Here is a 27380-nt window from a genome sequence, read left to right on the forward strand (position 1 = left end):
ACCATCGTCATAAAAGAAGAAAACTAAGTCATGCTTGTTTAATTTGATAGCATATAACGTATAGAACATATGCACTTTTAAGTATATAGTCTAATTACTTTTGGAAACATTAATACAGTTACGTTTACTATGCTATTACTGTCACTATACTATATCACCTTACAATTGCAATACGGTATTGCTATTATTTTCATGGTTAAATCTTTGATACCTCACTGAAGGTCATATGTAAAGGTCAGTTCCACCAAATTTATATTTGAAAACTAGGTTTCTTCATTAAAAGTTATATCTAATTGGGATATATAAAACACCAACTGAAAATCAATAATATAGTCCTTCTTGGCTCATACTACCATTCAATTTATTGTTGATTTTTTTTTCTTATCTAAAAAGACTGGTATTTTTTAAAAAAATGTTTTTTCACTGCTTGTTTTAGTAAATTGTATGCAGTTATATTCTGGTTCTGTTTTTATAGCATGACATGAAATTGTGGACATGATTCATCTTTCAAATAAAACTTGACTTCTAATATCTACATGGACATGTTCATCTTATTACTTTGACAACAATGCAAATCTAGTTTGTCATTTTTCAAGCGAACATCAAAAGTTGGGGACCTAATATTTGTTCTTCTTGCAAAGCAGTTTTTGTTTCTAATTTGACAATAGTTTTGAATTCTTTTCATTCTTCAGAAAGGCATCCTTCCTAGAATCCTGAGATTTACTAGATTTATTTACTGTTACTTACTACTTGCTGTTATTGATTAATTTTGCAAAATATTTTGTTACGTAAGATACTAAAGTGCATTTTCTTGAGTAGTATTTATTAATCTTTCTCTATTTGGGGGGCATGTTTAATAAGCTTTGAATTCTAGTACTCAAATGAATAAATCAAATTTCCATCTGAGTAGAGAGACCTTTTCACTCCATTTTTAAAGAATAAAGAACCATTCAGTACGATTAATTACAAATTCAATTGACTATTTTTAGATTTGAATAGATTGTTTAAACCATTCTGTTCACTAGGAATAACTTAATATTGTTTACAGTTTATAGCTTTTAAGCCATTATTGAAATGAAAGAAAAAATTAAAAACAAATTTGGCTTGTGGGAATAAAGACATTTTTTATTTAAAAAAACATTTATTTCCCTAACATAATATTCCAGTTTTTGCTAAAAAAATAAAACATATTATTATTCCCAAATCTCTGTCAATCTATGATAAACACCTCCATTTACAGTTTGTTTATTTGAACTGTTGAACATTTGCACTGTTTTAAAAAAGGGACTTGAACAGCATCTTGAGCAATATTTTCTACCTATTTGATTTTTAATTGTAAGAACTTTTATTACAAGAATCACATCAAATTTAATTTCTTACTTAGTATGTTGATACAGATTGACTTTATTAATAAACAAAATAGAAAAATATTTACTGTCAGGCCTGTAGTTATGTTCTTTTTAGGATCTTTGGCCTGCCACACTTTCTTATAACTTTCTATGCTGTTTCAATAGTGTAGTAGTTGGGAGGGGGGAATAGAAAGGAGTAGGATTGTAGAATGGATTGTTGACATTCTTTTGTAGAAGCCAAGGTCATCTTTTGTCTCCGCATCTCGACACCTGGCCGGAAGAAGATGGGTGTACATGCCAGCGTGGAAGAATATGATTGGAACATGTGATGGATTTGTGGGTGTGGGGATAGATCATGAACTTTCAACTGGGTGAACCCACAGGATGTAAATTCAGAGTTGGAATTTCCATAGCCATGCTAAATTGCCTGTAGAATAAATTGGACTTTTAAGGATGTTTTGCCTTGGACAATGATTTATTTCTGCATGGTATTTAGAACCCTAACATTTACATTACTACCCGGTTTAACAAAGGGGGGGAAATCTGTACCTCCAAATAGAGGTTGTTGTAATAGAGCCAAAGGGATAGAGCAGGGCTGTCAAACTCCCGCCCACGGGCTGGATGTGTCACACACTGGCCACGCCTACGCCCGGTTTGACAAAAGGGGGGGAAAGTCCCAATATGTCATATGATGCTGCCGTGCTAACGTGAGTTTGACACCCCTGGGATAGAGCATAGGAGGTTTTACTGGCAAGATCACTTATACTATCTGCTGTCTATATCCTGCTTCCTGATTTTCTCTATACTTAGCTGCGATCCTAACATTACCTTTGTGTGTGTGCATGTTTATTTCTGTCACCTTATTGTGATTGCTTTCAGGGAGATATGTATGTTCGGAGAATAGTACAAGGTTTCAGCCTTTCTTTCTTTCTTTCTTTCTTTCATTCTTTCTTTCTTCTCTCAGGAATGTATTAGATAACAGATATAAATATAAACATGATTATGAATACATGAAATGGATACGAATAAAATGGAACAGTAGGACAGGGATGGTAGGCACGTTGGTGCGCTTATGCACGCCCCTTACAGACCTCTTAGGAATGGGGTGAGGTTGACAGTAGACAGTCTAAGGTTAAAGTTTTGGGGGTTTGGGGGAGAAACCACAGAGCCAGGTAGTGTATTCCAGGCATTGACCACTCTATTATCATTGGGTTGATTATTAGAAATGAGATGTCAAAAGTGTATTTGATGATGATACATAAAAATAAAATTAGGTATCCCCAGAGACAGAAATGATGTGGCCCTTTGACCTGTGTCTGATACAGTTATGGGATGGATGAGGTGCCAGAAAGCTGAAACTGCATCCCAGCAAGAGAGGGGCATTGTAGCTAATAATCCTTTTCCAGGATAAAAAGAAATGTATGCGCATACTACACTACACCTGTAAGATAGCTTGTGTATACAGTAGTCTGAGGGTTCACCTTAAATTCTTGCTATTAAGTGACTTTTCTAGCTCCACCTTATTTGCCTTTAATGGTTATTACTTTCCATAGTTTGGGTAGTAGTAACCTTAAGATTTGGGAACCAGTTTGGTTTAGTGATTAAATCATCAGACTATAAGCCAGGAGGCTGTGAATTCTAGACCTGCTTTTGGGCAAGTCACTCTCTCTCAACCTAGGATGCAGGCAAGGGCAAACTACTTCTGGAGTCTTACCAGAAAAACTGCAAGGATGTGTTCAAGCAGTTACCAGGAGTCAACACTGACTTGAAGAAACCAACAAAACAAAAGTCTAAAAGCATTTTAAGATTACATCATTGCAAGGAGTTTTATATGTTTCTGCCTTTGAGATTAGGCCAGAAATTGCAGCTCATGCAGAAAGTTGTGGCTTATCATTTGAAGAGGGCAACTTAATGGTGAATTTATTACAGTTATTCTAAAGAAGCTGACCTTGCTGCCAGATTGCCACTAAGCCAAGTTTAAAATGCTTTTATTGACAAATAAAAATCTACAGTATTTAAGGCTGGAAAAATTGATAGATTGTCTTCTCTGTCATATATGAGTGGAGTTGTTAAAGACAGTGCCTGTCCTTAAACTCAAAATAATAGAAATAATACCATTACATTCAAAGATTAATTAAAATACATAATGCAGGAGTCTGTCTAACCTGCTTTCATTTTTTTTAATGAAAACCATTTTTATTAGAGCTCAGTTCTCTACCAGCTTGGCATGCATAGGTATTATTCAGAATGCAGGATGATCCAGGAATGATAGCAATTCCTCAGCATATCTTTACTGTCATAAAATTCTTGGATTGTAGTACTTCTGTGCCTTTCAACTTTTGACATTTCATTCTGTTGTATAATTTTTTTTAAAATGTTCAGCTCTGCTGGCACTCTTTTTTTGGAAAAGTTTTTTATTATTTATTCTCTTACATACAATTATAGGTATACATTCATATAGTTATTCTTCTTCTTTACATTTGTTATTCTTACACATTTATTATTCCATTTAAAAGACTATCATATACAGTTTGGGTTGCTTTATTTACCATCACATCAACCTGTTTTAATACCACCTTATTTTCCCTTTCTTTTCTCCCTCCCTCCCTTCTCTACTTTCTTCTTTCCTCTTCTCCTTTCTCTTCCTTCTTCCCTTACCTCTTCCCTACTCCTACTCTTCCTCTTCCCCTTCCTATCCTCTCTCCTTCTCTTTCTTTCCCTTCCACCCTCCTCTCCTTACCTCTTTCTTCCTTCCTCTTGTCCTCTCCTCCTCTCTCCCTTTCTTTTGTTGTTATAGGTGTCTCTTTCAATCTCAATTTATGTTTTCTTGGGATGGTATTTCCGCAAACCCAAATATAGTTTAGTATCATTTCTTATTCCCTTCCCTTCGCTAATCTAGCTCTGCTGGCACTCTTATAGGCCCAGAGATTAATGCAAGGAAATCTATGTGGTTCTGTTTATTGAGGCTTCTACAATAACCTTCAGCTCATTTTCTTCCAAGGACATGTCATCTAAAAGGGCATAGACAGCAACAGTAGTTTGTTGTTATGTAAAACATTGGAGGAGGATTTCACCTTGTATAAATTAAAGAACTATCACCTCTACGAAGAGCCTCTTCTTTGTAATACTTGCTTTAGCATTTTAGGCTTTCTCAGTCCCTTTCTCATGTAATATTTTCATAGATGTTCAGGAAGGAAATAGTTTCTTTAATACATGTTAAATATGTATAATCTTGAATAACACAATTAATCTTTAGTGTATAACTCATTCATTTTTCTTTAAGTTTACAGTATAGAGCTCTATTTTGATCCCTTTATCTTTTCTCCCAAATATTTAAAGCCTTGAACGTGTTTCAAAAGATAGATATTGAGAAACCAACTGAAAATTTATTTATTAATAAATGTCATTTGAATTTCAATTCAGAACCAGTACAATGTAGCATTAAAGGAACCATAGAGGTCTTCTGGTCTAACCCCCTGCTTAAGCAGGTGATCCTATATGATTCCAGACCATTTCCCCCCAATTTCTTCTTTAAAAGTCTCCAATGAATGGAGCATTCACTACTTCTGGAGGCAAGCAGTTCCACTAATTAATTGTTCTCACTGACAGGAAATTTCTCCTTAATTCTAGACTGGATGTCTCTTTGATAAGCTTCCATCCATTACTTCTTGTCCTGCCCTCAGGTGCTTTGGAGAATAAATTAACCTCTACTCTCTGTAACAGTCCCTCATTTGACATGATATTAAAGGTACAGGTTCCTCTCGCACATATGTGCTAGTCGTTTCCGACTCTAGGGAGTGGTGCTCATCTCCATTTCAAAGCTGAAGAGCCAGCGCTGTCCGAAGACATCTCCGTGGTCATGTGGGTGGCATGACTAAACATTGAAGGCGCACAAAGCACTGTTATTTTCCCAGCAAAGGTGATTCCTATTTTTCTACTTGCATTTTTACATGCTTTCGAATTGCTAGGTTGGCAGAAGCAGGCACATGTAATGGGAGCTCACCCTGTTATGCTGCACTAGGGATTTGAACCGCTGAACTGCCAATCTTTCTGATCGACAAACTCAGCATTTTAGCCATTAAGAATTTCAATTGGAAAAGTCTACTAGCTAAGGCAAAAGTGGTAAATCATGTATCTGGAGTGTTGACATCATGGAGCTAAGAAAGGCATGTCTTCATACTTCCCACAGTTGGAAGGTGGCAGAAAATGCTATAACTCAGTTAAGGAACATTTGCATGATCAGTCTCCCAGCAGTTCTTTAGCAGGTTAATTGTGTCCTATATTTCAAGCAATAGTCATACGTTTAAAGTGACAGGGTTCACCCTAGAAATTCACAGGTTCAGTAAATTTTAGCCTTTTTATTAAGCTATGGAGACTTAAAATATTTGAGACTGAAACTACATTCTAGATTAACCTGTTTTTTTAAAAAAAAACAGGTTTCAAGGTAAGCATCTTCACTGTCTAGATTACAATATATTTTGATTATGGCTTCAGTTCATCTACTTAGTTTTATGCATGTATATTTGTAAATAAACATTAGTTAGTTAGTTCAGCATTTACAAGAAACAACACAGAAAATTGCAGAATACTCTTTTAAAATGCCTTTCCCACAATGTCAGGAATGCTTCTGTTACATCATGAACATGTTTATTTAGATGTTGTCATTTCTCTTTCCAATCCACAGTAAATTAAAAAATACAAATGTCATCTGCTTATAAACCCTACCTTCAGTCTTGACACACTTCCCTACCCCCACTCCCCATTTGATTTCTTTCCTAAATCCTAGGAAATATAGAGGAATGTATTTGGGGATTAGTGTATGATTAACAACAGACAATTACCAAAGTATAATTAACACAATGATTTTCTAGTTTTTCTTAAGTACAGGCTGACAGGTAAAGCCTTATGCTCAACAAAAAGTTTCTTAGACTTGCATATTCTGTGAATGGATGCATACCCTAGTTCTGTATTCCCAGTTAAGCAATTTTTCCCCTTTTTCCTTAGTTCATCGAGTACTATAGGTAAGTATAGTTTGTAGTTGATATTAGTGAAATACAAAATCCATAGGAATTAACATGTTGAAGTACTACTAAATTGAAGGCAATAAATGAAATTCTAAGTTTGTTTACCAAGAATCAATTCATACTTCTCAATAAAAATGTATGTTCTGTTCAGTAATTTAGGAGTAAGCTACATTGGTCTAGTGGTAATGGAAAATAACCGTTACTGGGTACATAATGTAATGAACACAAATGGAAAGACATTAGACCAACTGTTTATGGTTGATTATTTTACTGTTACCCAACTTCTCTTCCAGATGTGCCATCTTAATTAGTAGAATAAAATTTGAATGTATGCAATTTCTTGAAGGGTAATACAGGCAATCTTCAACTCCTTCCATTTATTTACTGACTGAATTATAACAGCACTGAGCAAAGTGATTTATGACAGTTTTTCATATTTACAACCGTTGTAGCATCCCCATGGTCACATGATCAAAATTCAGATACTTGGTAACTAACTCATATTTATGACAATTGCAGTGTCCTGAGATCACCTTTTGCAACATTTTGACAAGCAAAGTCAGTCGGGTAGCCAGATTCACTTAACAACCATGTTACTAACTTAACAACAAAAGTGATTCATTTAACAACTTGTTAAACAATTGTGCAATGTTTTATTTTATTTTGAGTTGATTGTTTATGTACTTTTCATTTCTGTTCTGTTCTGTTTTTTTTCTTTTAATAAGTTGGTTTTTAGTTGTAAGCTGTCCAGAATCATTTTGAAATCAAGTGGCTTATAAATAAAATTAATCAATTAATTAAATAATACATTAAGAGAGTCCTCAATCCTACTTGTTTAATTAAATTTGAAATTTACTGAATGCTTAAATCAAATTTTCTTGATAATATAAAACATTTCATTTATTTTGCCTATGATATTTTCAAATTTTGTTACAAATAAAGAAGTTACATTTATGATTAGCAAACATAGCATTTCTATGGACTGATTTGTTCTGAATTTTCCGGTCACTAGACACAAACAAGGAACATTGTTAAAGTAATATTATAGTTGTATAAGTTTAGGAGTGAGGTATGAAAGAAAGTATTTGGTGAAATCTGTTCTCCCATTATGTGCCCCCAACTAATAGTGGAATAGAGGTGATAATACATCAGGTTTGCTCTGTGCCTCAAGATAACACCAGTCTCAGGGATTCTGCTAATCGTAAAGCTTCCTGCTGACATCTTTCAACATGGAACAACATGGGTTTGTGTTGTTCCGGTGTAAAATTAGATCTGTTAGTTTTGTTTTGCTTGCTTTTGCCGGAAAGAATCTATCCTCCCATATCTGAAATAATAGCCGTACTGTTCTTCAGGATTGAAACTTTGGGTAAAATTTCAAATAAAATGTATCTTCAAAAGAAGTGATGATTTTTTTGCTTTGTACAAAAAGTCTATGTATACAGTAAAAAGGCACGTGGCCAAAGGCAACATATCCCTAAACCATAGGTGAACTTCACACCCTCATTCCTTTCTGCTGGTCGTTCACCTGCCTGTTTCTCGGACACAGTGTTCCTTACCCTCCCCACATCTGCTCTGCTCTTTTCTGAACATTCAGTGCTTCTTTCTTTGTTGTCATAAAGAGTGACAACTGAAGCCTGAAAACAAGGAGCCTGTCCCACTGTAGTTTCCTTTCTTGACTATTTCTTGTCATAAGTGGAAATACAAAAAATGTTTCTTTTTATAAGAAATAAAAATAGAATAGCTACAGGACAGAAATCCTGGAGGGAAGTAAGTTACTTCCTGTCTGCTGATTGTAACCCCTCATTTTCCTCTCGTCTGTCTCAAAACAGGAAGAGAATGAAACATGAAACAAAGTTCCTAGATTAGTCCAGTAAGACAGAAACCTACAGTAGAACTCTAAATGACTTGAGGAATCTCATGTATATAGACATAGGCAAGAGATTTGTATTCTACTGAATACTATTATTATATAGTAGAAAGTGATACTGTGCCCCATTCAGAGTATACAGTATTAACGTCCATATTGTAATATTGGAATGCAATCATAAATATTAAAAACTTATAACAGTATAAATCAGTGGTGGGATTCAAAAATTTTTACTACCAGTTCTGTGGGTGTGGCTTGGTAGGCATGGCATGGCTTGGTGGGTGTGGCTTGGTGGACGTGGCAGGGGAAGGTTACTGCAAAATCCCCATTTCCTCCCGATCAGTTGGGACTTGGGAGGCAGAGAATAGATGGGGGGCGGGGCCAGTCAGAGGCGGTATTTACCGGTTCTCCGAACTACTCAAAATTTCTGCTACCAATTCTCCAGAACTGAAAACATTTTTTCTTATTAGGCAGTTTGATTCTAGTTAAGTAGGTAATCCTGAAAATCCCTTGGTGCCATTTAGGGCTTTATAGGTTAAAACAAATACTTCAAAATACCCAAAAAGCAATGCAGGAATCATACCACAGATATAATATAAGGGAATCTAGTTCCACTTGGCAAATAGGCCACTGCATTTCATACCAAGTACGGTTTCCAGGTGGCCTTTTCCAGCCTCATGTAGAATACCTTGTAGTAGTCTAACTGAGTGGTGATGGGAACATAAATTATTGTCACAAAAAACTCTCCAATAGAGCCACAACCAGTGCACCAATTATGCTGACTGAAAGCCTTCTGAACCTCAGCTTGCTCATGCAGGAGGATCTTAAGTCGTGGACTTGCTGTCTTGGGGACAGCACTAGTCCTTCAGAGAAGAACTGACAAGAGAATTGTGATGAATAAACAGCAACTCTGTCTTGTTTGGGCCTCACTTCAGCCTGTTTCTTCCCATTCAGCCTGCAATATCCTCTAGGTAAAGGGACAAGATTTTGACCATAGTAGTATGCAGTTGGGTATCATAATTGATGATAATTGATGATTCTGCACCCCAAATAAACAGATGAAATTCTTCACGTAGTAGCTTCATGCAGATGCTAAAAAGCAGAAGGGAGAGCACTGAGCAATATGCTACTCTTTACATTTGAGGGTACTGCATCAAACTCTCCCCACTTACAACTGTCCATTGATGAAGTACTGGAGCACAATGCTGTAAATCCCCAGTCCCTGCATTATGTCCAGAAGGATGATATAAATTACCCAAGGTACAATATTGAAGATGGTTAACAGGACCAAAAGGGATGTTCTCCATGACAAAATGAATGCAACCAATGCCTATGCATTTTGTGGCAAGTCTTCCCTAAAGACGGAAGGTTAGAAATAGGGTAGTGGTTGTCTAATACAATTGCATCCAGTATTTTAAAGACTGGGGGTGGAGGTTGGCATATTGCAACCTCTTTCAAAGCTGCAGAAAAACTCCCTGTTTTGTTTTACACACCAAAGTGCTTTGCTTGGTTACAGCTATTAGAGATCAGATACAATTCTTTTGTGGGCCAGATGCAGTTGATACAGGACATTGGTTAACTACTGGGATTTAGCATGTATTTTTTCAATATTTGCTGTTTCAGAAAAAACTGAAAATATATATTTTTACTTTATTTTGCATGTGTGGCCAAAATACAGGAGATGATATCTTAAAGTAACAGTATTTAATTATAAAATATTATGAAAGATGGACTTGTGGCAGATTCAAGCCACCTGTGCAGCAAGATGTTTTTGGAAGCAACCATGCTACCTCTTGATTAGAGTTACTATGTCTGGGCTATAAAAATCTGGAAGACCATTGGATGGTAAATATCAGATACAGCCACTTCTAACTCTCTCCTTTGCTTAATGGCAATTTGGATATTTGCACCCTAGATCTGATAGCCCAAGGTTTATATCAGAATTAATAAACAGTATAGTAGCCCTATTTGATTAGAGAATATCCCTGACAGGAGACAATATTTTTGAAAAAAGACAATTTATCTTTCTTTTATCTAATTGAATAGTGTTAATACATTGTATGCCATCCTATCTTTAGATGGAATAATATTTTTATTGCTTAAATACTTTATAGCTTAAGTATAACTTCAAGATTTTGAAACTAGCTTGACTGCACTGTGGTTTGGAAGGTTGGCATAATGCTTTTGTGGGTTGTTGGTTTTAGTCTGGGATTTTTCCCATTGACCAGGATGGGACAGATCCAAAGGATGTCATAAACATTTTGCAGCTATTTATATAACACTGCAATAAATCAATCTATGAGCTTCCAGTTTGTCCAATGTTCAAAACATATTTTTATCACAGTCTCTTTTCAATTCTATACACACCCAAAACATGTACACAAACACCCCATCAAATTATCCATCTTAAGACCCTTTTTGATGCTCTGTTCAGTTAGTTAATGATGGACTTGCTTTCAGCCAGTAACCCTGACACCTAATATTGAATACTAAATATTATTTAAAAACCTGATATGTTAAAATGAGGCATTGATCAAATAAAACAATCCTTGAATACAATTGTTTTGTTTATTAAACAACATCAGATCTGATTTTAAATCAGATTTTAATTGGAGCAATTCAGTTAATTAGCACTGGATTATAACAGTATTTGCAAGATTAAGTCAGTTTTGGGGTGCTTTTCTTAACACTAGTAATAGAGTGATGAGGAAATAGCCCCAGAGTATGTGAAAACATGCTGCATGTTCATCCTTCATTTTCTCACTTTTTGGTAGTGACACTATCTTTTTATAGACTGTGAAACAAAAATAGAAGAGTTGAAAAGCAAGTTATCCATAAAGTGGCAGAGAAATGGAAACAATCGAAACTGGGAAATCACATGGTCATTATATCTGTTGAATTTCTCTCAAGAAAAACTTGTTATTAAAAACGCACAGAAAGAGCTTTTAGATTAACTTCTTAAAGTGCATTGACAAAATCAGATTAATTACAGTCAATAAAAAGCAAGTTTTTAAAACTAGTACCAGTAAGTGATTCTAATGTACTTGTCTTAGGATGTCCATAATAATGTGATCCAGTCCTAATGACTTTCATACCAATCTGTTTAGACTTTACTTGTAAGCCTACGAACAGGGATTCCACAGCCAGTCTTAAAGACTAGACCGAATTGGGCCTTGAAATACACAGTCAGTATGCAAAGAAACAAAATTAGTATTATTTGATATGATTGCTTGTTCCCACAAGTGATATGTAATATTTTATCTGTCTGAACTAACATTAAAGGTAGCCCTTGCACCCAGGTTATCAAAATCTGTCATTTCCAGATAAGGATGCAGCTGGGAGAGCAGACAGATCTAATAAAAATTGGCTCAAGATAGCTGTTCAATTTTTTGTAGCCTTCTTCAAATTGGAATGACGGTGGGTCTTGGGAGTGATCTTTATTCCAGGTGGTAGCAACTGCATCAGAAAAGGCATGATTCCTAGGACTTGATAAATGGCAGTTCTATTTAAAGCGTGTCACTATAATCTGTACATTGTAATCAAGCCATGAGATGATTAGGACATGAATCTGAATGGCCTTCTGATCCTGGAACAGTTCCGCTTCATGGCCTCAAGTTGCCATCTGCACTTCAAGCAGGAGCTGTGAGTCAGGGAAGACCTCCCCACATTGCACCTCTAACCTTGGATGGGAAATCATTATCCCATCCAAGGCTTGAGATAAAACATCCCCAAATCTGGGTGATCGAAACACCTTATGGCCCTTCAGTTCTAGTAAGATTGAATCGGAGATTATTTCTTCCCATCCAGATTTGTACAGCTTCCAGCTACTGGAACAGAGCTTCATCTACCTCACTTGGCTAGTCTAGGATTGAAAGCGTACTGAGGAATTCTAACCAGACAGTACTCCATTACAGTTAAGGCTTCTCCATTTGGAATGTATGCGAGCAATTTTGTCTGTAAACGTGTAATTGTTTTTCTATCCTGCTAAATTATACTGCAGCCAGCTTGCCAAGCAACTATGTGGTAATATGGATGGAATATGATTGATATGGGATAGACACTATCCCAGGGGTGTCAAACTCACGTCATCACAGCGGTGTCATATGATGTATTGGGACTTCCCCCCCCCCTTTGTTAACCCAGGTGTGGGCATGGCCAGCACATGACGCATCCAATCCGCAGGCCGGGCGCTTGACAGCCCTGCTCTATGCCACAAGGACCATTTTATGTTTTCTTCCACCACCTTAGGGACTTCCCCGAGTTTCCCTCTTGCATATTAGACATGAACAGTTTTAGATTCTGCAGTCCATCATTGCTATTTCATCAGATAATCTGCTGCTTATGTCCAGGAAAAAAACCTCAACCCTTTTCTCTATCCAACTGTATTTTGGTAATTCAGTCCAAACGATGGACTATTATTATTATCCTATAATAATAAACATTCAATTGATTATGATTATATCCTTTAACAATTTATTAATCTCATTCAATGACTTGCATCTTTGGGATTATTTTTGTTCATCTTAATAGAATAGAATAATTTATTGACACACAAGGAATTTGTTTCTGGTATATCAGCTCTCAGTGTACATGCAAAACAACAAGTCATAAAGTCATAATATCAAAATAGTAATAAGCATAATAATGATATAAATAATGGAACAGATGAGACGGCTAGAAGTAATACAGCCATGCTACATTGGTAAATATATTTAGACGTAAGACTGTACTGTAGGAATTAGGTGTTCAGCAGAGTGATAGTATGTGAGGGGGGGGGGAACAGTCTTTGTGTCTAGTTGTTTTAGCATGCAATGCCCTATAGTGGCATTCTGAGGGGAGGAGTTGAAACAGTTTTATGTTCATGATGTGAGGGGTCTGTAGAAATTTTTTCAGTCTTCTGTTTGACTTGTATTCAATGGAAGGTAGGCTGGTTGCAATAGTTTTTTCTGCAGTCCTAACTATCTATTGAGGTCTGTACCTGTCCTGTTTGGTTGCTGTACCAAACCAGACAGTTAAAAAAGTACAAATGACAGACTCAATAATTCCTCCTGCCGAACTGTATTAGCAGCTTCTTGGGCAGTCTGAACTTTCTGAGTTGATACAGAAAAGCATTCTAATTTTAATGATGGTTCTAATGTTAGGTGTCCATTTCAAATTCTGGGAGATAAGCAAAAAACCTTCTGTTGATACAGTGTTGTCTAATATAGTAAGATGTGGTAGAATAGGAGGAGATGTTCCTATCATCCACTATCATCTACAGTTTTAAGTATGTTCAACTTCATATTATTCTGGCTGCACCATAGGACCAAATGTTCAACCTCCTGGCAAAGGCAAAGTAGGCTGAATTATAGTACTAAGAGTTCTCCTTTTCATTTAATCAGTCCTTCATTGTTTGCTCTGTCTTTGATTAATTTGGGGCTTTTTTCTTTGAAATCTTGCACTAATTATTATATTGATTAATTTTAAGTAATGGAGACTTATTTGGAACAATAGAAGCATACTGGTACTTCTACTAAAAGGTGTCAGCGTTCCAAATATCATGCAGAATTAAATCATTGTCCAAAGCAAAGTTATCCTTAAAACTCCAATTTAATAAGACAGACATGTTGGCATTATACTGTGAAATTTCAACTCTAATGTACATCCTGTGGGTTCACCCAGTTGAAAGTTCATCATCTATCCCCACACCCCATAATTCATCACATGGTCCAATCTTCATCTTCCACGCTGGCATGTACACCCCTCTGCTTCCGGCCAGGTGTCGAGGTGCGGAGACAAAAGACGACCTTGAGCTTCTAAGAAAATTCATAACAATACATTCCACAATCCTACTCCTTTCTATTCCCCCCTCCCAACTACTACACTAATGAAACAGCATAAGAAATTAATAAAAAGTGTGGCAGGCCAAAGATCCTAAAAGGAACAGAACTACAGGCCTGACAGGCGGCCTCTCCTCAGGAGAAAAACGTTTCCTGAAAAGAGAATAACATAAAAGTTAACATATTAAAATTTAACCACCTCTTCCTCCCCCAGGGGGACCCTTTGGCTTATCAGGGAACTTATCATGGAATTGTTTCACTAATTTATCTGCTTTCAGATCCCAACTTTTCACCCACGTAGCTTCGGACAAAGGGTATCCCTTCCAATGCACTAAATATTGTAAGCGACCTCTATACAGCCTGGAATCTAATATTTTTTTCACCTCATAATGTGTTTCCCCTTCTACCACTATGGGAGGAGGTGGAGTTTGGGTGGATGGTCTTATGCTAGACCCCCTTACCGGCTTCAATAAGCTACAATGGAATACTGGGTAAATTTTCCCTAAGAGTCTGGGTAGGCTGAGTCAAACTGTAATTGGGTTAATTATCTTTTCTATTGGGAAAGGACCTAGAAATTTTGGACCTAATTTCTTACTAGGCATCCTTAATCTTATGTATTTAGTAGACACAAAAACTTTGTCCCCCACTCGAAAGGGGGGTTGTAGGGAACGATGTTTATCAGCTTGCTTCTTGTAGGCTTCTGCCGCATCTGTTAGCGCCTTTTTCATATTCTCCCATCCCTTCTTTAGTGCCTCCAGCCATTCATTCAGGGACATGGAGGAGGGAGGTTCCTTAGGTAGTTCAGGCATGGGAACGAATTCCATGCCACTGGCAATCTGGAAATCAGTTAATCCTGTACTGCTGTGGACCGCATTATTATATGCTACTTCGGCGAAGGGTAGCAAGTCCGACCAATTGTCTTGCTGATAATCCACATAACACCGGATGTACTGTTCCACCATCGCATTGGCCCTCTCTGCTGCCCCATTTGTGCTGGGATGAAATGCTGAGCTGAGTCCCTGCGTGGACCCGATCGATTTTAAAAATTCTCTCCAGAACTTGGCGGTGAATTGAACTCCGCGATCTGAAATGATCCTTTTTGGTACCCCATGTAGGCGATAAATGTGTTTCACAAACATTTTCGCTAATTTCTTTGCAGATGGTAGGCCTGAACAAGCGATAAAGTGTGCTTGCTTGGAAAACAAATCAATAACTGTCCAGATTACTTTATTACCACTGCTATCTGGAAGCTCGACGATGGAGTCCATTGCTATCTCTTCCCATGGTCGGCTAGGGTTGGCCACTTGTTGTAGTAGTCCAGGGGGCTTTCCCGGATGGGTTTTCATTGTGGCACAAGTAGCACAGCTTTTTACATAATCTTCCACCTCCGATCTCATCTTTGGCCACCAAAATTGACGTCTAGCGAGGTGGAGAGTTTTTAGGAATCCGAAATGACCTCCTAGTTTCGCATCATGACTCCGCTGTAGCACTTGCAATCTCATCTCTGCAGGGACGTACAGTTTGGATCCCTTCCAGGCTACACCATTATTCATCGTTAGGATGTCCTTGTTGTTGTTGAACCACGGGTCTGTCCGGTGGGCCGCTTTCAACTCGTTTTTCAGCTTATCTTGGCTTCGACTGGTGACTTGGGCTGCCTTTTGGTGAGAAGGAGATATGATGGGGTGGACAATTTCTTCCTTCCTACTGTCAAACTGGGGTTTTCTCGACAGCGCATCTGCTAACAAGTTCTTCCCCGCAGGGATGTGTTTGATTTCAAATTTGAACCTTTGGAAATATTGGGCCCAACGAACTTGTTTGGGGGATAACTTCCGATGGGCAAGGAGAGTTTCGAGGTTTTTATGATCAGTCCATACCTCGAACGGTATATCCCCCCCTTCCAGGAGATGTCTCCAGGTGAGCATGCTCCACCTGATCGCAAATGCCTCCTTCTCCCAAATGGGCCACCTCCTTTCCGTAGTGGTGAGTTTTTTGGAGATGTAAGCGCATGGTAAGAGGTGGCCTTCTTTATTCTTTTGCAGTAGCACCGCGGCTATCGCGACATCACTGGCATCCGTTTGGATTATGAAAGGTTGCTCTGGATCGGGGTGTTGCAATATGGGTTCTTGGGCAACGAGCCGTTTTAAATTCTCAAAAGCCTTTTGACAGCCCATTGTCCATTTTAATGGTTGGTTTGCTTTTGGTTTAATTGGGGAAGGCCCCGTTTTTAATAGTTCAGTCAATGGTAGGGCAATTTCAGCAAATGTTGGAATAAACTTCCTATAAAAGTTTGCAAATCCAAGGAAGCTTTGTAATTGTTTGCGAGTGCTTGGAGGTTTCCAATCTAACACCGCTTTCACTTTTCCTGGATCCATTTCTACTCCTTCATTGGAGATACGATACCCCAGGTAATCTAGCGAGGTCTTGTGGAATTCACACTTTGACAATTTTGTGTATAGTTTGGCAGCTAGAAGTTTTTTCAGGACTTGCCGTACCAGTTTCACATGTTCTTCCAGGGTCTCAGAGAAGATCAAGATGTCATTTAAATAGATGAGTACTCCGCGGTACAGGTGGCCGTGTAGCACTTCATTTATGTACTGCATGAATACTGCGGGTGCTCCTTGTAGTCCAAAAGGCATGACTTTATATTGGAAGCTGCCTAAGGGGGTGTTAAAAGTGGTCTTCCACTCATCCCCTTTCCAAATTCGTATACGGTAATACCGTATCAAGTCCAGCTTAGTGAAGATCTTGCCCTTAGCCAAGTGGTTCAACATATCTTTCATGAGAGGGAGGGGATAGGTATTCTTTTCGCATACCGCATTCAAAGCTCGTAAGTCCACACAGAGGCGAACTCCCCCATCTTTCTTTTCTCTGAAGAGCACTGGGGCCGCTACTTTCGATTTTGCTGGTTCAATAAACCCTCTTTTCAAATTGGTGTCGATATACTTCCTCAATTCTATCATCTTCTTAGGCGTCATAGAGTACATTTTGGGCTTTGGTAAAGTTACCCCAGGTTTGAACTCTATTGCACAATCTGTGGCGCGGTGAGGTGGAAGGTAGATCCCCAGTTTCAGGACTGTGGTTAGGTTGATCAAGCACCTTGTGCAGCCTGAGTCTATTAGGGCTTGAAAATCCCCCTGGTTTCCTGTTTTTGGGGCTATGAGGCGTATTGGAAAAAGGGAAAGGGTGAATTGATTCACTCACCATTGGGTCATTTTCTCCCTCGTCCTCGCTGTCATATGATTTGGGTGACTGGTTGCTGCTGCCTGGCGTTCCATCACTTTCACCTGAAGGGAAAGGGGCCTTTGCAGCCTGGAGGGCTTTCCCGGACGTGTTGGTGGTCCGTTTGGACCCTCGTTCTGGTCGTGCCCTGGGCGGTGGGTCTGGCCTTGGTTTTGGGGCTGGCTTTGGGCATGCAGCTGTCATCTGGCCCATCCCCCCACATCTGTAGCATTTCAGCGGACTTCGAGTGAGGGCTGGTCTCGGAGCCTGCAGTGGTGCTGTGGTTCCCTGCCAGCTGGGTGGTTTCAGGTCGGGTTGACCTCTCTCTTGTGTGTCCGATTGCTTTGTCATGTCGTTGGTGCACAGCCCGCTGTTGACTTTTGTTGCTACTCGGAACCACTCAGAGAGTTGATTTGGGATGTCACCATATGCAGTTACCTGGGCAATTTGCTTGTCCAGGCTTGTTCTGAAAAAAGCACCAGCAGCCGCTCTGGTAAAGGGGGTAGCCTTCCTATGACCCTCCTAAATTCACGGATGTGCTCTTTGATGGAGTGGCCCCTCTGCTTTAGGTTGCTGAGTTCCTCTTCTGCATATGGGTCCTCCTCCTCCACCTCCTCAAACCTGGCCTCTAGCAGTTGCACGAAGTCATCTATGTCTTGCAGTTGGGGGGCTCTCCTCTTGTGGAGGGCTGCTAGCCATTCCCTTGCTTCTCCCTCTAGACCCTCTGCGATGGCATTCACCATGGCTCTGGGGGATGGGTAGAGGTGCCCATAGCGTTCTAGGTGGATATCAGCTGAATCAAGGAATAAGGCTAGCTGGTCTGAGTCTCCGTCAAACTTTCCCCTGAATTGGGGTGGGTCATCCAGCCCTAATCCCCTAGCCTCCTGTCGGCCTTGGTATGCTTGCACCTGATATGGCTGGTTATCTCTTTCACCCCTAGTTCGGAGAGAGAAGGGGGTGGCCTGCTCTTGGCAGCCTGCCTGCTGCGTGGGAGAGGCACTGGTTGCCATTCTGGGCTCCTTCTCCTTCCATGGGGATGGGGAGGGAGGCTGCACTCCAGTCTGCATCTCTTCCCTTCAACAAGATTAGATGTCCCTCCCCCTCACTTCCTCCCTCCGTTGCTCTTTTGCACTCCCTTGGGATTCCATCTGGGGCTTTGGACTAGGGCAACGGAGTTTCCACCAGTACTTATCTTCTCTTGCTTCTGCTTTTGAGTTTTGCCGCACACCTCCAGCTGCAATCAGCCTTTCTTCCGAGAATCCACCTTCTTCCATGGTTGCCTAATTTTCCCTCCAAGCACTCCAAATATTTGGGAGTGACTGAAGAACCCGGGATTCAGGAAGCCTGGAAATCTTGATAGATGTTCAAAAGTGAGTTTCAGCTATCTCTGAAGGTTCCAAGAATTGCCCTAATTAATTTACCAGCCCCGAGATGAAATTCAAAGTAAAACCATTTGTTTATTAGGGCTAACATCTTGGCATGGACTTCTGTGTAGCTGAAACTAAATCACACTTAATGGCGTCTGACCTCTACCCCTGTGCCTCCTCCCCTCTGTCTAAGGTCATCAATCACATTCTCCAACAGGACGTTATGGCAGGGTTCTGGACATGCGCATTCACATCCCAGTATAGAAATATGAGGCTTTTACTCTGGCCAAAAGTATGCATGGAATTTCCCTCCCCTTCTCAAGGTGATAGTAGCCATGGAAACGCCTTAGGCGTTGACATCCAACCTTTTTCAATAGTAATAGAGACCTGAGGGTCTTGTGGAGCCATGAAGCTTTGCTTATGGAGGTTTCTTGCTAAAGATGACAGTCTTGACATCTTGTATTAGTAGTCTTGTATTAGTAGTAACAAGACCACCAGCCATGCTATACCTGGTCTTTTTACCTACCTCTGAAAAAAACAGAGATCTTGTATTAGCTGATTTATGTCCTTAACTGCCAACAATGCCCATTTAATTTGAGGGAAATCACAAGAGGCAGAGTCAGTCACAACTCTGACCCTAATGCCTCTGCCTCCTTTCATTCTAGGGACAGCAATACTACACATCATGAGGGCAGAAAAAGAAATACAAGGTAAGAAAGAAAATAATGGAATGTGGATAAAAGTTAGCCTAACAGTTTGACCGAAGTGGGTCTTCCTCTAGTTTAGGAGGAGAACATATGAATTAAATTATTGTATTGGGACAATGTGGGTCCTGAAACATTTTGTAAGCTAATACGTAGAAAAAAAGACAAATGAAGACAAGACACAGTGATTTAGATAGAAAACAAACGTTTTCTATTGAAATAATAAATAAAATAGAATAAATTGTAATTGAAGGCATACAAGAATTATTAATTGGGAAAGAATCTGAGTTTGTTTTTAAAATGAAGAAATATGTTGGAAAGGGAATGGCCAGATAAAAAAGTACTATCTAATGCAGGAGTCCCCAATCCCCATCCGTGAACCAGTGCCAGTTTGTAGTATGCCAGAAAGCGGGCTGCACAAGCAAGCGAAGGCCTATTCACAGAATGCAGGCAGTGCACAAAACCACGCCTCCTCCGGTCCATGGAAAAACCCTCTCCCCAGAGAAACTTCCCTGGTGCCCAAAAGATTGTGGGGTGCTGATCTAAAAGGAAAGCATAAGTGATGAAAGATTAATGTTATGTCAAGTGAAGTTGTAGCAATATAGTAAACACCCTCATCTTTACCTCTTTCATCTGTGGGCAGCTGATTTATTACATCCTATTAGTTGAATCAAACATCTTCTCTTTTCATTTTGTTGTTTATGTAAACAGCATTTTTAAAAAAATGTATGGCTGCTATGGTCATATCAGCACTTGCAGGATGTGAGGAGCTCTAATGGCACCATACCTAGAATGCAGCTTTGCAGGCAAATTCTGCCCTTAGCCAGGAGTTTGGTCTGGACCAGCTCAAGGCTGACTCAGCCTTCCAGCCTTCCGAACTTGGTAAAATGAGGACCCAAATTGTTGGAGACAATATGCTAACATTATAAAACACCCAGAGGTTGTTCTAAAGCACTATAGAGCAGTAGATAAATAAATGCTATTGCTATTAGAGCATATTTTGTGACTTGATCTGCATTTAGGAGAGTGAATTGGACATCAGTCTCCCTAAATCAGCTTTCCTGAATCTTAAAAGGAGGAGGCCATTGTGATCTTTTGGGGGAGGACAAGCTTTTTCAGAGTGGGAGGGCTGCTACCAAGTAGTTAGTTTTTGAGCTCCTTCCCCTCTAGCTGTAAGAGGGAAACTTAAAGAGCTCCTTCCTGGCTAACAAATATTGGATGGGCACAATTAGTGTAGAATAGGTGATCCTGAAGATAAGAAAAACTGGAGCTGTGGGGTATGTTGCATAGATAATGATCAGATTAGATCCAGAAGCTCAACAGCAGCCAGTACAGTTCCAGTGACATAACTGCTGCTAAATTGTTTTCCAATGGGCAGTAAATAGGCAGCTATATTATCCAACAGCTAAGGAGGACTTAAGGGCAGTCTGAAGGAGAGCAAATTGCTGTTGTCTAACCAGGACATGACAAGGCTGCTAATCATGGTTGTCAGTACCTCCCTGTTCTAGTAATTTCACAACTGGTGGACCTCCAAAGCTGGTGAAAGACTTCACTTGCAAAGTCTTCTACCAGCTACACTAACAAGAAGGGTGAATCCAGATAATGTGCAACCTGTATACCTGTTCTTACAGGAAAATACAACTCATCAAGAACTGTAGATGGAATACTTTTACTATTGCTGCATTGTTTTAACTCTGCTACTTTTAAGCAACTTTTAAGATTCCATGCTTAGAATAAGCCATTTCATATCTAAATAAAATATTTTTAAGATAACCTTTCTAACCTATTAACTGTTTCACTTAGGGAAGAATTCTAAGTAGTTATTCTTACAGGAGTATAATAATTTATTTTTAATTTATTAATTTTATATGCCTCCCCTCTCACTGATAAGGAGACTCTGGGCCTTATGTTGCCTCCCCATGTGTGGTTATTTGTGCTAACTTTAAAATATTTCTTTAATTGTATTGATATTTTACATTAATAAATACATTAAATGCAAACACTTTATCAAAAATGTATGAAAATATTATGTTTAAGTGAATCAGTGGCATTTCTGTTTACTACTGGTCCGGTAGGATATTTTTTTCAAATACCTAGTCTAGTCTATCTCCCTGGGTAAATTTGCCCTATCTAAGTACTAACCATGGTCTGTTGATTTAAGCTCAGTTGATTTATGACTGAATAAAGAAAGAGCTAATGAAATAGGGAGCCATAAATGTATGAAATCCAGGATAGTTCATACTACCTATATAAATATACTATATATATATATATATATATATATATATATATATATATATATATATATATATATATATATATATATATATATATATCATTTTTAATTTTCAAAACAGACACAATACAAAGAATCCTCCTTCTTTACATACTGTAGAAAGTGTATCAGTTGGTTACAAAAGACTTTCGTGCATCTCTTCCACAGTCATCAACCATAATTCATATTAACAAGTATTTTAACTCAGATATATTTATACATATTACCATAATCACATCTATTTTCATTTGACTATAATTGTTTAAACGTCCTACATCATAAAATATATCAAGATTTAAAACAGAATCACATACTGGCATTTCATTTGCTATTTCTAATATCCTCCAATAACACTGAATCCTTATGGCCTATTCTAGCTAAACATCCATAATATTTAGTAACAAAAATTTATAATCCTCCTTTCCAAATCACTGTTTACAATTTACATCCACTTTCCTTATGTTGTACCCATGCATATATATACATTGTTATCATTATCCTTCCTTTATTTGACTGTGTCCTTTATCATAACATTTTCCCCCTAATAATCAAAACTTAACTAAATTTAGCTTAGTTCTTTTTATTAACCTTTATATATAACCAAAAACATTTCTAATCTTCCTTTCATAGGTACCATTCAATATTCATATCCAATTATTACTTATCATAGTAATACATATGTATACATTATTATCATTATCAATTATTTATTTAAATATATCTATTGTCACTAAATTTCACTAAGTTTAACTAGTTTTAGCTTATACCCTTTCATCTATCAACCTGTATCTTTCCAGTAGCAAAACAATCTCATGTCTTCTGCCATTTGTGGTATCAGTTCTCTAATCATCATACATCAAATTTGTATGGACTCCTCTTTGCAACTCATTGCTTATTAAGTCTTTCATGTAATTTCTATGCCCTTCTGTTTCCTTAATCAGCTTATCTTTAATTGTCAGTGGTGTTTTCAACGATGTTGCTAACAAAATTTATCTCTTTAAATCCATAAATTCTTTTATTTTTTCTTCTTCTGTATCTTGCCATCTGGGGTAGAGTTCCCCTCTATTTAATTCCTCTTTCCATATTCCACTCTTTCCATTTCCAGACACAAACCAATCACCATATATATCAGCAGATTAAATTTCTTTGTAGTCATTTCTCTCTTCGGTTTTTAGGACTTTAACCTCCACTTTTTCCACTTGATAAACATCTCCAACTTCTTCATCATATTTTATTGTTAGATGCTCTAGATTTTCCAACTTCTTCTCCGTTCTCTCAAATGTGTTTGATAATTTCTGAATTTCTAACAATATCTTTTGCAAACTTAAAGTTTCTTTCTGCTGTTGAGATTGTGCCATTATCTCCAGCTGACAAACACTGCTGCTCTGGCTTGGAAGGTTTTTACAAGATTAAGCATAAATTCACAATAAGGTCTTATTTTCACTTTTCTCTGGTTAAAGATATACTTCAAAGGAACATCTGTATGCTTTTCTTCTTATCACTCTCTATAGACAAAACAGTGAGACCTTGAAATGCCAAGCCAGAATAATCAGTGAGGAAAGTAAAAGTGTTTTGTTTCCAATACACAAACCTCCAGCCTCCGAGTAGCAGTGCCGTCTTCCCCTCTGTTGTTACAATGTTCTTTGTTGCTTTTTGTATCTTTTTTCATTCCAAGTTTTTTTAAAAAAGTCAAAATCTTAAATGAAATAGAGAAGAAAAAGGGAAAAACGTACGCAGTAATGAAGAAGGAGAATTTTAGTCCATAGGTTGCAAAAAATAATAAAAAAGAAGAAAACTTAATCCATTCAGTTTAAAAGGCTTGCATAAATTCCATCCATGAAAATAACATTTAAAAAGTAAGATAACCTACTGTCCAAAACCATTCAAAGCTTAATTCCGCCTCTTATTTCTTCTGTTCTCAAATTTAAATTAACTTTAAGTTTTTTATAGGCAGTCTCTTTTAAAACAGTAAAAATTCCTCACCAGCAGGAAACACTTTCTCTTTCTGTATCCTTCCGTTTTGGAGCTGCCCCGACTTCATCAGCCTGGTGGCTGGACTTTTTGTCGCCGGCTTGAAGAACTTCTCTTGGATCGATCAGGGACTTCATGATGTCCCTGAGATCAGCAAGACGTATTCTTCCTGTTCACCGTCTCTGTGGGACGGTTTAAGTCCGATTGGACCACCTAGCGGCAAAAGTATCGGCTGTGGTCTTGGAGCATCGAGACCGCACATCCGTATCGTTGCGACGTTGGCTCCTTCTCCAGACACTACACATTTCTGAAAGATGGCAGTCCAGTCTCTTCTTGAAAGGTTCCAGTGATGAAAGCTTCTGAACTGATCCCACAACTTCTGAAGGCAAGGACAGAAAGTGATCGAGGTGTATCTTCTCATTTCACCACAGTCAGACAGATTGATCTTTACTCACTTTTATCATGGTCAGAGAGTTACTGTGAGGATTTAAAGGGAAAATGTACATACTCAACCAATTGGGTTGGGTATAGGATATTTATCTTTTGTATTTGTTTTAATGAGATGCCTGTACACCGCCCCGAGTCCCTTCAGGGAGAGGGGGCGGTCTATAAATCCTGAAAAAATAAAATAAATAAATAAATAAATAAGTAAATAGTATAAAGTAAAATAAAATGCCTTGTTTAAAGTTGCTTAAAAACAGACCTGGATTTTAAATTAAAAAACATACACTCATCTGGGATAATTCCAATTATCAGTAAGTATTAGAATGTAATTTATGTGAACATAGACATTCGTATGAAACACGGTGCTGTATAATATATATTGAGACATATATTTAAATATTCATGCTGATAATACCAAATATTATTTACTAAAACATACTAAAATTATTCTGTTTTATCTTTCAGGAAAAAGCCATCTGCACCAGAATAGAAGCCTGAACAACTATTTCAGGATGAAGATAGATGATGAAGAAAATATGAGTAAGGTGTACTCAGTATGGTTTCTGCAGAGTACTTTTGTTAAATCCCCTTTCATAGAGAGAAAATCTCCTTTCAGGTTTTTAATGAAATGAGGAGGATTTTTCCTATTTTTTGTTGTATGCAGTAAGATACAGTGTCAGCATTTAAGCACAAGGAGCAGTCTCTGAAGTGTACATTAGTACCACTGAATATGTGGTCTATTTCCTTCACTTAAAGGTTTAGTTGCTTTGGTTTGAATGAATATAAAGAATGCATATTCACTGACAATTAGGTCCCCTTGAATTTGGTAAATTAGTTAATCCTAGCTTATTTATTTATTTGTTTGTTTGTTTGTTTGTTTGTTTACTTACTTACTTACCTAGCTAGCTAGCTAGTTAGTTAGTTAGTTGGTTAGTTAGTTGGTTAGTTAGTTAGTTAGTTATATTTCATATTTCTAGACCAGGAGGCATGATGTCTCAACAGTAAAAGACACTGAGCTTGTCAGCTGGAAAGCTGAATGCCATACAATGGGGTGAGCTCCTGTTCCTCCCCCAGCTCTTACCCACCTAGCAGTTTGAAAGCATGCAAATGTGAGTACATTAATAGGTATCACTTTGATGGGAAGGTGATGGTATTCCATGTCCATGTGCCTTTAGCGTATAGCCATGCTAGCCGCATGACCACAGAAAATGTCTATGGACAATGCTGACTCTAGCACCATGTCCTAGAGTTGGACACAACTGGACAAGGGAAACTTATACCTTTACCTATTTCTAGACCTCCCATCTCCCTCAAGGAAGGGCTCTATTAACTATTAAATAATATTTCGTATTGAACTCTTTGAGTTTATAAGTAGGCATGCATTCAATTATGCTCTTATTCTTGATCAAATTATATGCATAACAATATGTTTTTATTTATTTTTTAAACTTTGTTATACCTGGTTTTCTGTTTCTTCTAGTTTTTAAAACCAGTTTTACCCCTTCTAGACAAGCATAAGATATTAAATATGAAAAGTTGTAGATCATCATTTATTTCTGTGAAACTAGCAACATTTTTGTTAAACTATTACGTTCAAAGTCATCTGATTATCATACAATAATTATGATAATCCTAATTATATTTTATTTATATAATCATCATAATATGATTATTATGTTCTCACAATTTTTAAAAATTATTTCAGCCATTTTTATCAAGATTTCACAAAGCTTGCTATAGAAGCTATGATTACTGTAGTCTTTTGTTGTTCAGGGCTTTAGCTAGCATTTTTCTTTCTGCAGAGATGTGAAATAACTGCAGAGATGTGTAGTATCCCTGTTCCCATATTTAATTTATGTACATCTGGAAAAAAATATTTTGAGAACATTTCTTACAAGAAGATTCTTTAATACATTTTAAATGCCAATATCACTTATTTGGGCTCTGTGTTACAAAGGAAACCCTGTCTCACCTACTAATTTTTATTACAGAGATCTAGGTAGCTTGCAGTAAGCCAACAGCAACCACATGTGGGGTCAAAATCTGCAAAGAGGTGAACTTGGTCTTCGGATCTAAACCCTACTCCTTTTATGCATATGTATATTCTAGATTAGGTGAGCTTTGCCTTCCAGAATCAGAAAACAAACTCTTCTCTGCTAGAAAAAGATCTGAGGCTCTAGATTTTATTTCCTGCCTCAGTAAGGAGCAGATTCTCCCAAGTTCTGAGACCCACCAGAAAAAAAAACCTCTTAGACTATAGCGCTGAATGGGAGTGAACAGAATGATCCTACTAGCTCCTCTACTGATTGCTATTGTTCTGTAAATAGGACTTTGTCCTTTACTTGACAAAGCTGCAAAATCAGAGGATTTATAAAGAGAGATCTCTTATTACCAGGGAGAGAATCATATATATTTTCTGCAAAATCAATAGGCTCATGATACCACTAGGTTTTCCATTTTTTATATGTGTGTATGTGTGTCTTGGTTTAAACGTTAACACTGAATTTCTTTTGTTCACTTATATATCAGTAGATCTTTCTATGTTACAGCATAATGGTAAACTATATCTGTGGGTTTAAATTTACCTGTTAAAATTCCATGTATGAAAACGTCTCATTCAATATTGAGAGAAGGGGGTTGCAAATAAGTCTTAAAATTCTGAAAAGGAAAATAGACTTTTGTAGGGTAAATAAGATTTATACTTTAACACAATTTCCTTTTTTAAAACTTTAAAATAGCTATTGCTATTTTATAATTACAATTTACAAAAATCTATTGCTGTTTGTACAATTAATTTCTATAATGATGTTGTTGCTACTATTGTCCACTTTGGTAAGAAATTATACTAGAAGAGCAGGTTCATATTTAGTTAAATTTTCTAATCATATTTTAATGTTTACTGTGACTTACAGCAATATGAATTAATGTTTGTTATATGCAGTAAGATATAGTGACAGTGTTTAAGGATAAGGGGCAGGTTCCTGGAGATCAAAATAATCCAGAGCAAAATATTGGTAATTGATTGATATTATTAAAAATTATTTAAAGCACAAGCAGTGATTGATGAGAAAATAAGTATTTTGAATGTATCAAATCTGTACTGACAGTATTGGGAAAATGCAAATGTGCTGAAATTTTTAAAAAAGCATTGAAAGACCTAAAGTTTTTAGTATTGAGTAGGATTTGAAAGATGAAATCTCAAAAACATTTCCTTGGGAAAGAATATTAATTTATCAATTCCAATACATAAGAAATAAAAGAAGGAGCAGTGTAATAAAAAAGATTTATTGTTATAATATTTATATTTTTAAGAAAGCATTTCTTAATAAATAAACAGGAAA

At 37.5% G+C, this 27380-nt stretch overlaps 1 protein-coding gene across 6 annotated transcripts in view; it reads left to right on the plus strand.

Moving 5' to 3' along the window:
• Positions 1 to 27380, plus strand: part of ADARB1 (adenosine deaminase RNA specific B1) — a 117546-nt gene that overhangs the window by 13227 nt on the left and 76939 nt on the right. For 3 of the 6 annotated variants that reach the window (XM_081944388.1, XM_081944382.1, XM_081944383.1), the window contains exons 2-3: positions 19311 to 19355; positions 24505 to 24579. In XM_081944388.1, coding sequence (XP_081800514.1) covers positions 19331 to 19355; positions 24505 to 24579 — 100 coding nt within the window. In that variant the 5' untranslated portion in view covers positions 19311 to 19330. Of the gene's footprint in view, positions 1 to 11347; positions 11426 to 19310; positions 19356 to 24504; positions 24580 to 27380 lie in introns of all 6 variants that reach the window. The other 3 variants (XM_081944384.1, XM_081944386.1, XM_081944385.1) reach the window with 2 other exon arrangements.

This window comes from Natrix helvetica (assembly GCF_964273705.1).
Source record: "Natrix helvetica genome assembly, chromosome: 2".
NCBI classification, from domain to species: Eukaryota; Metazoa; Chordata; class Lepidosauria; order Squamata; family Natricidae; genus Natrix; species Natrix helvetica.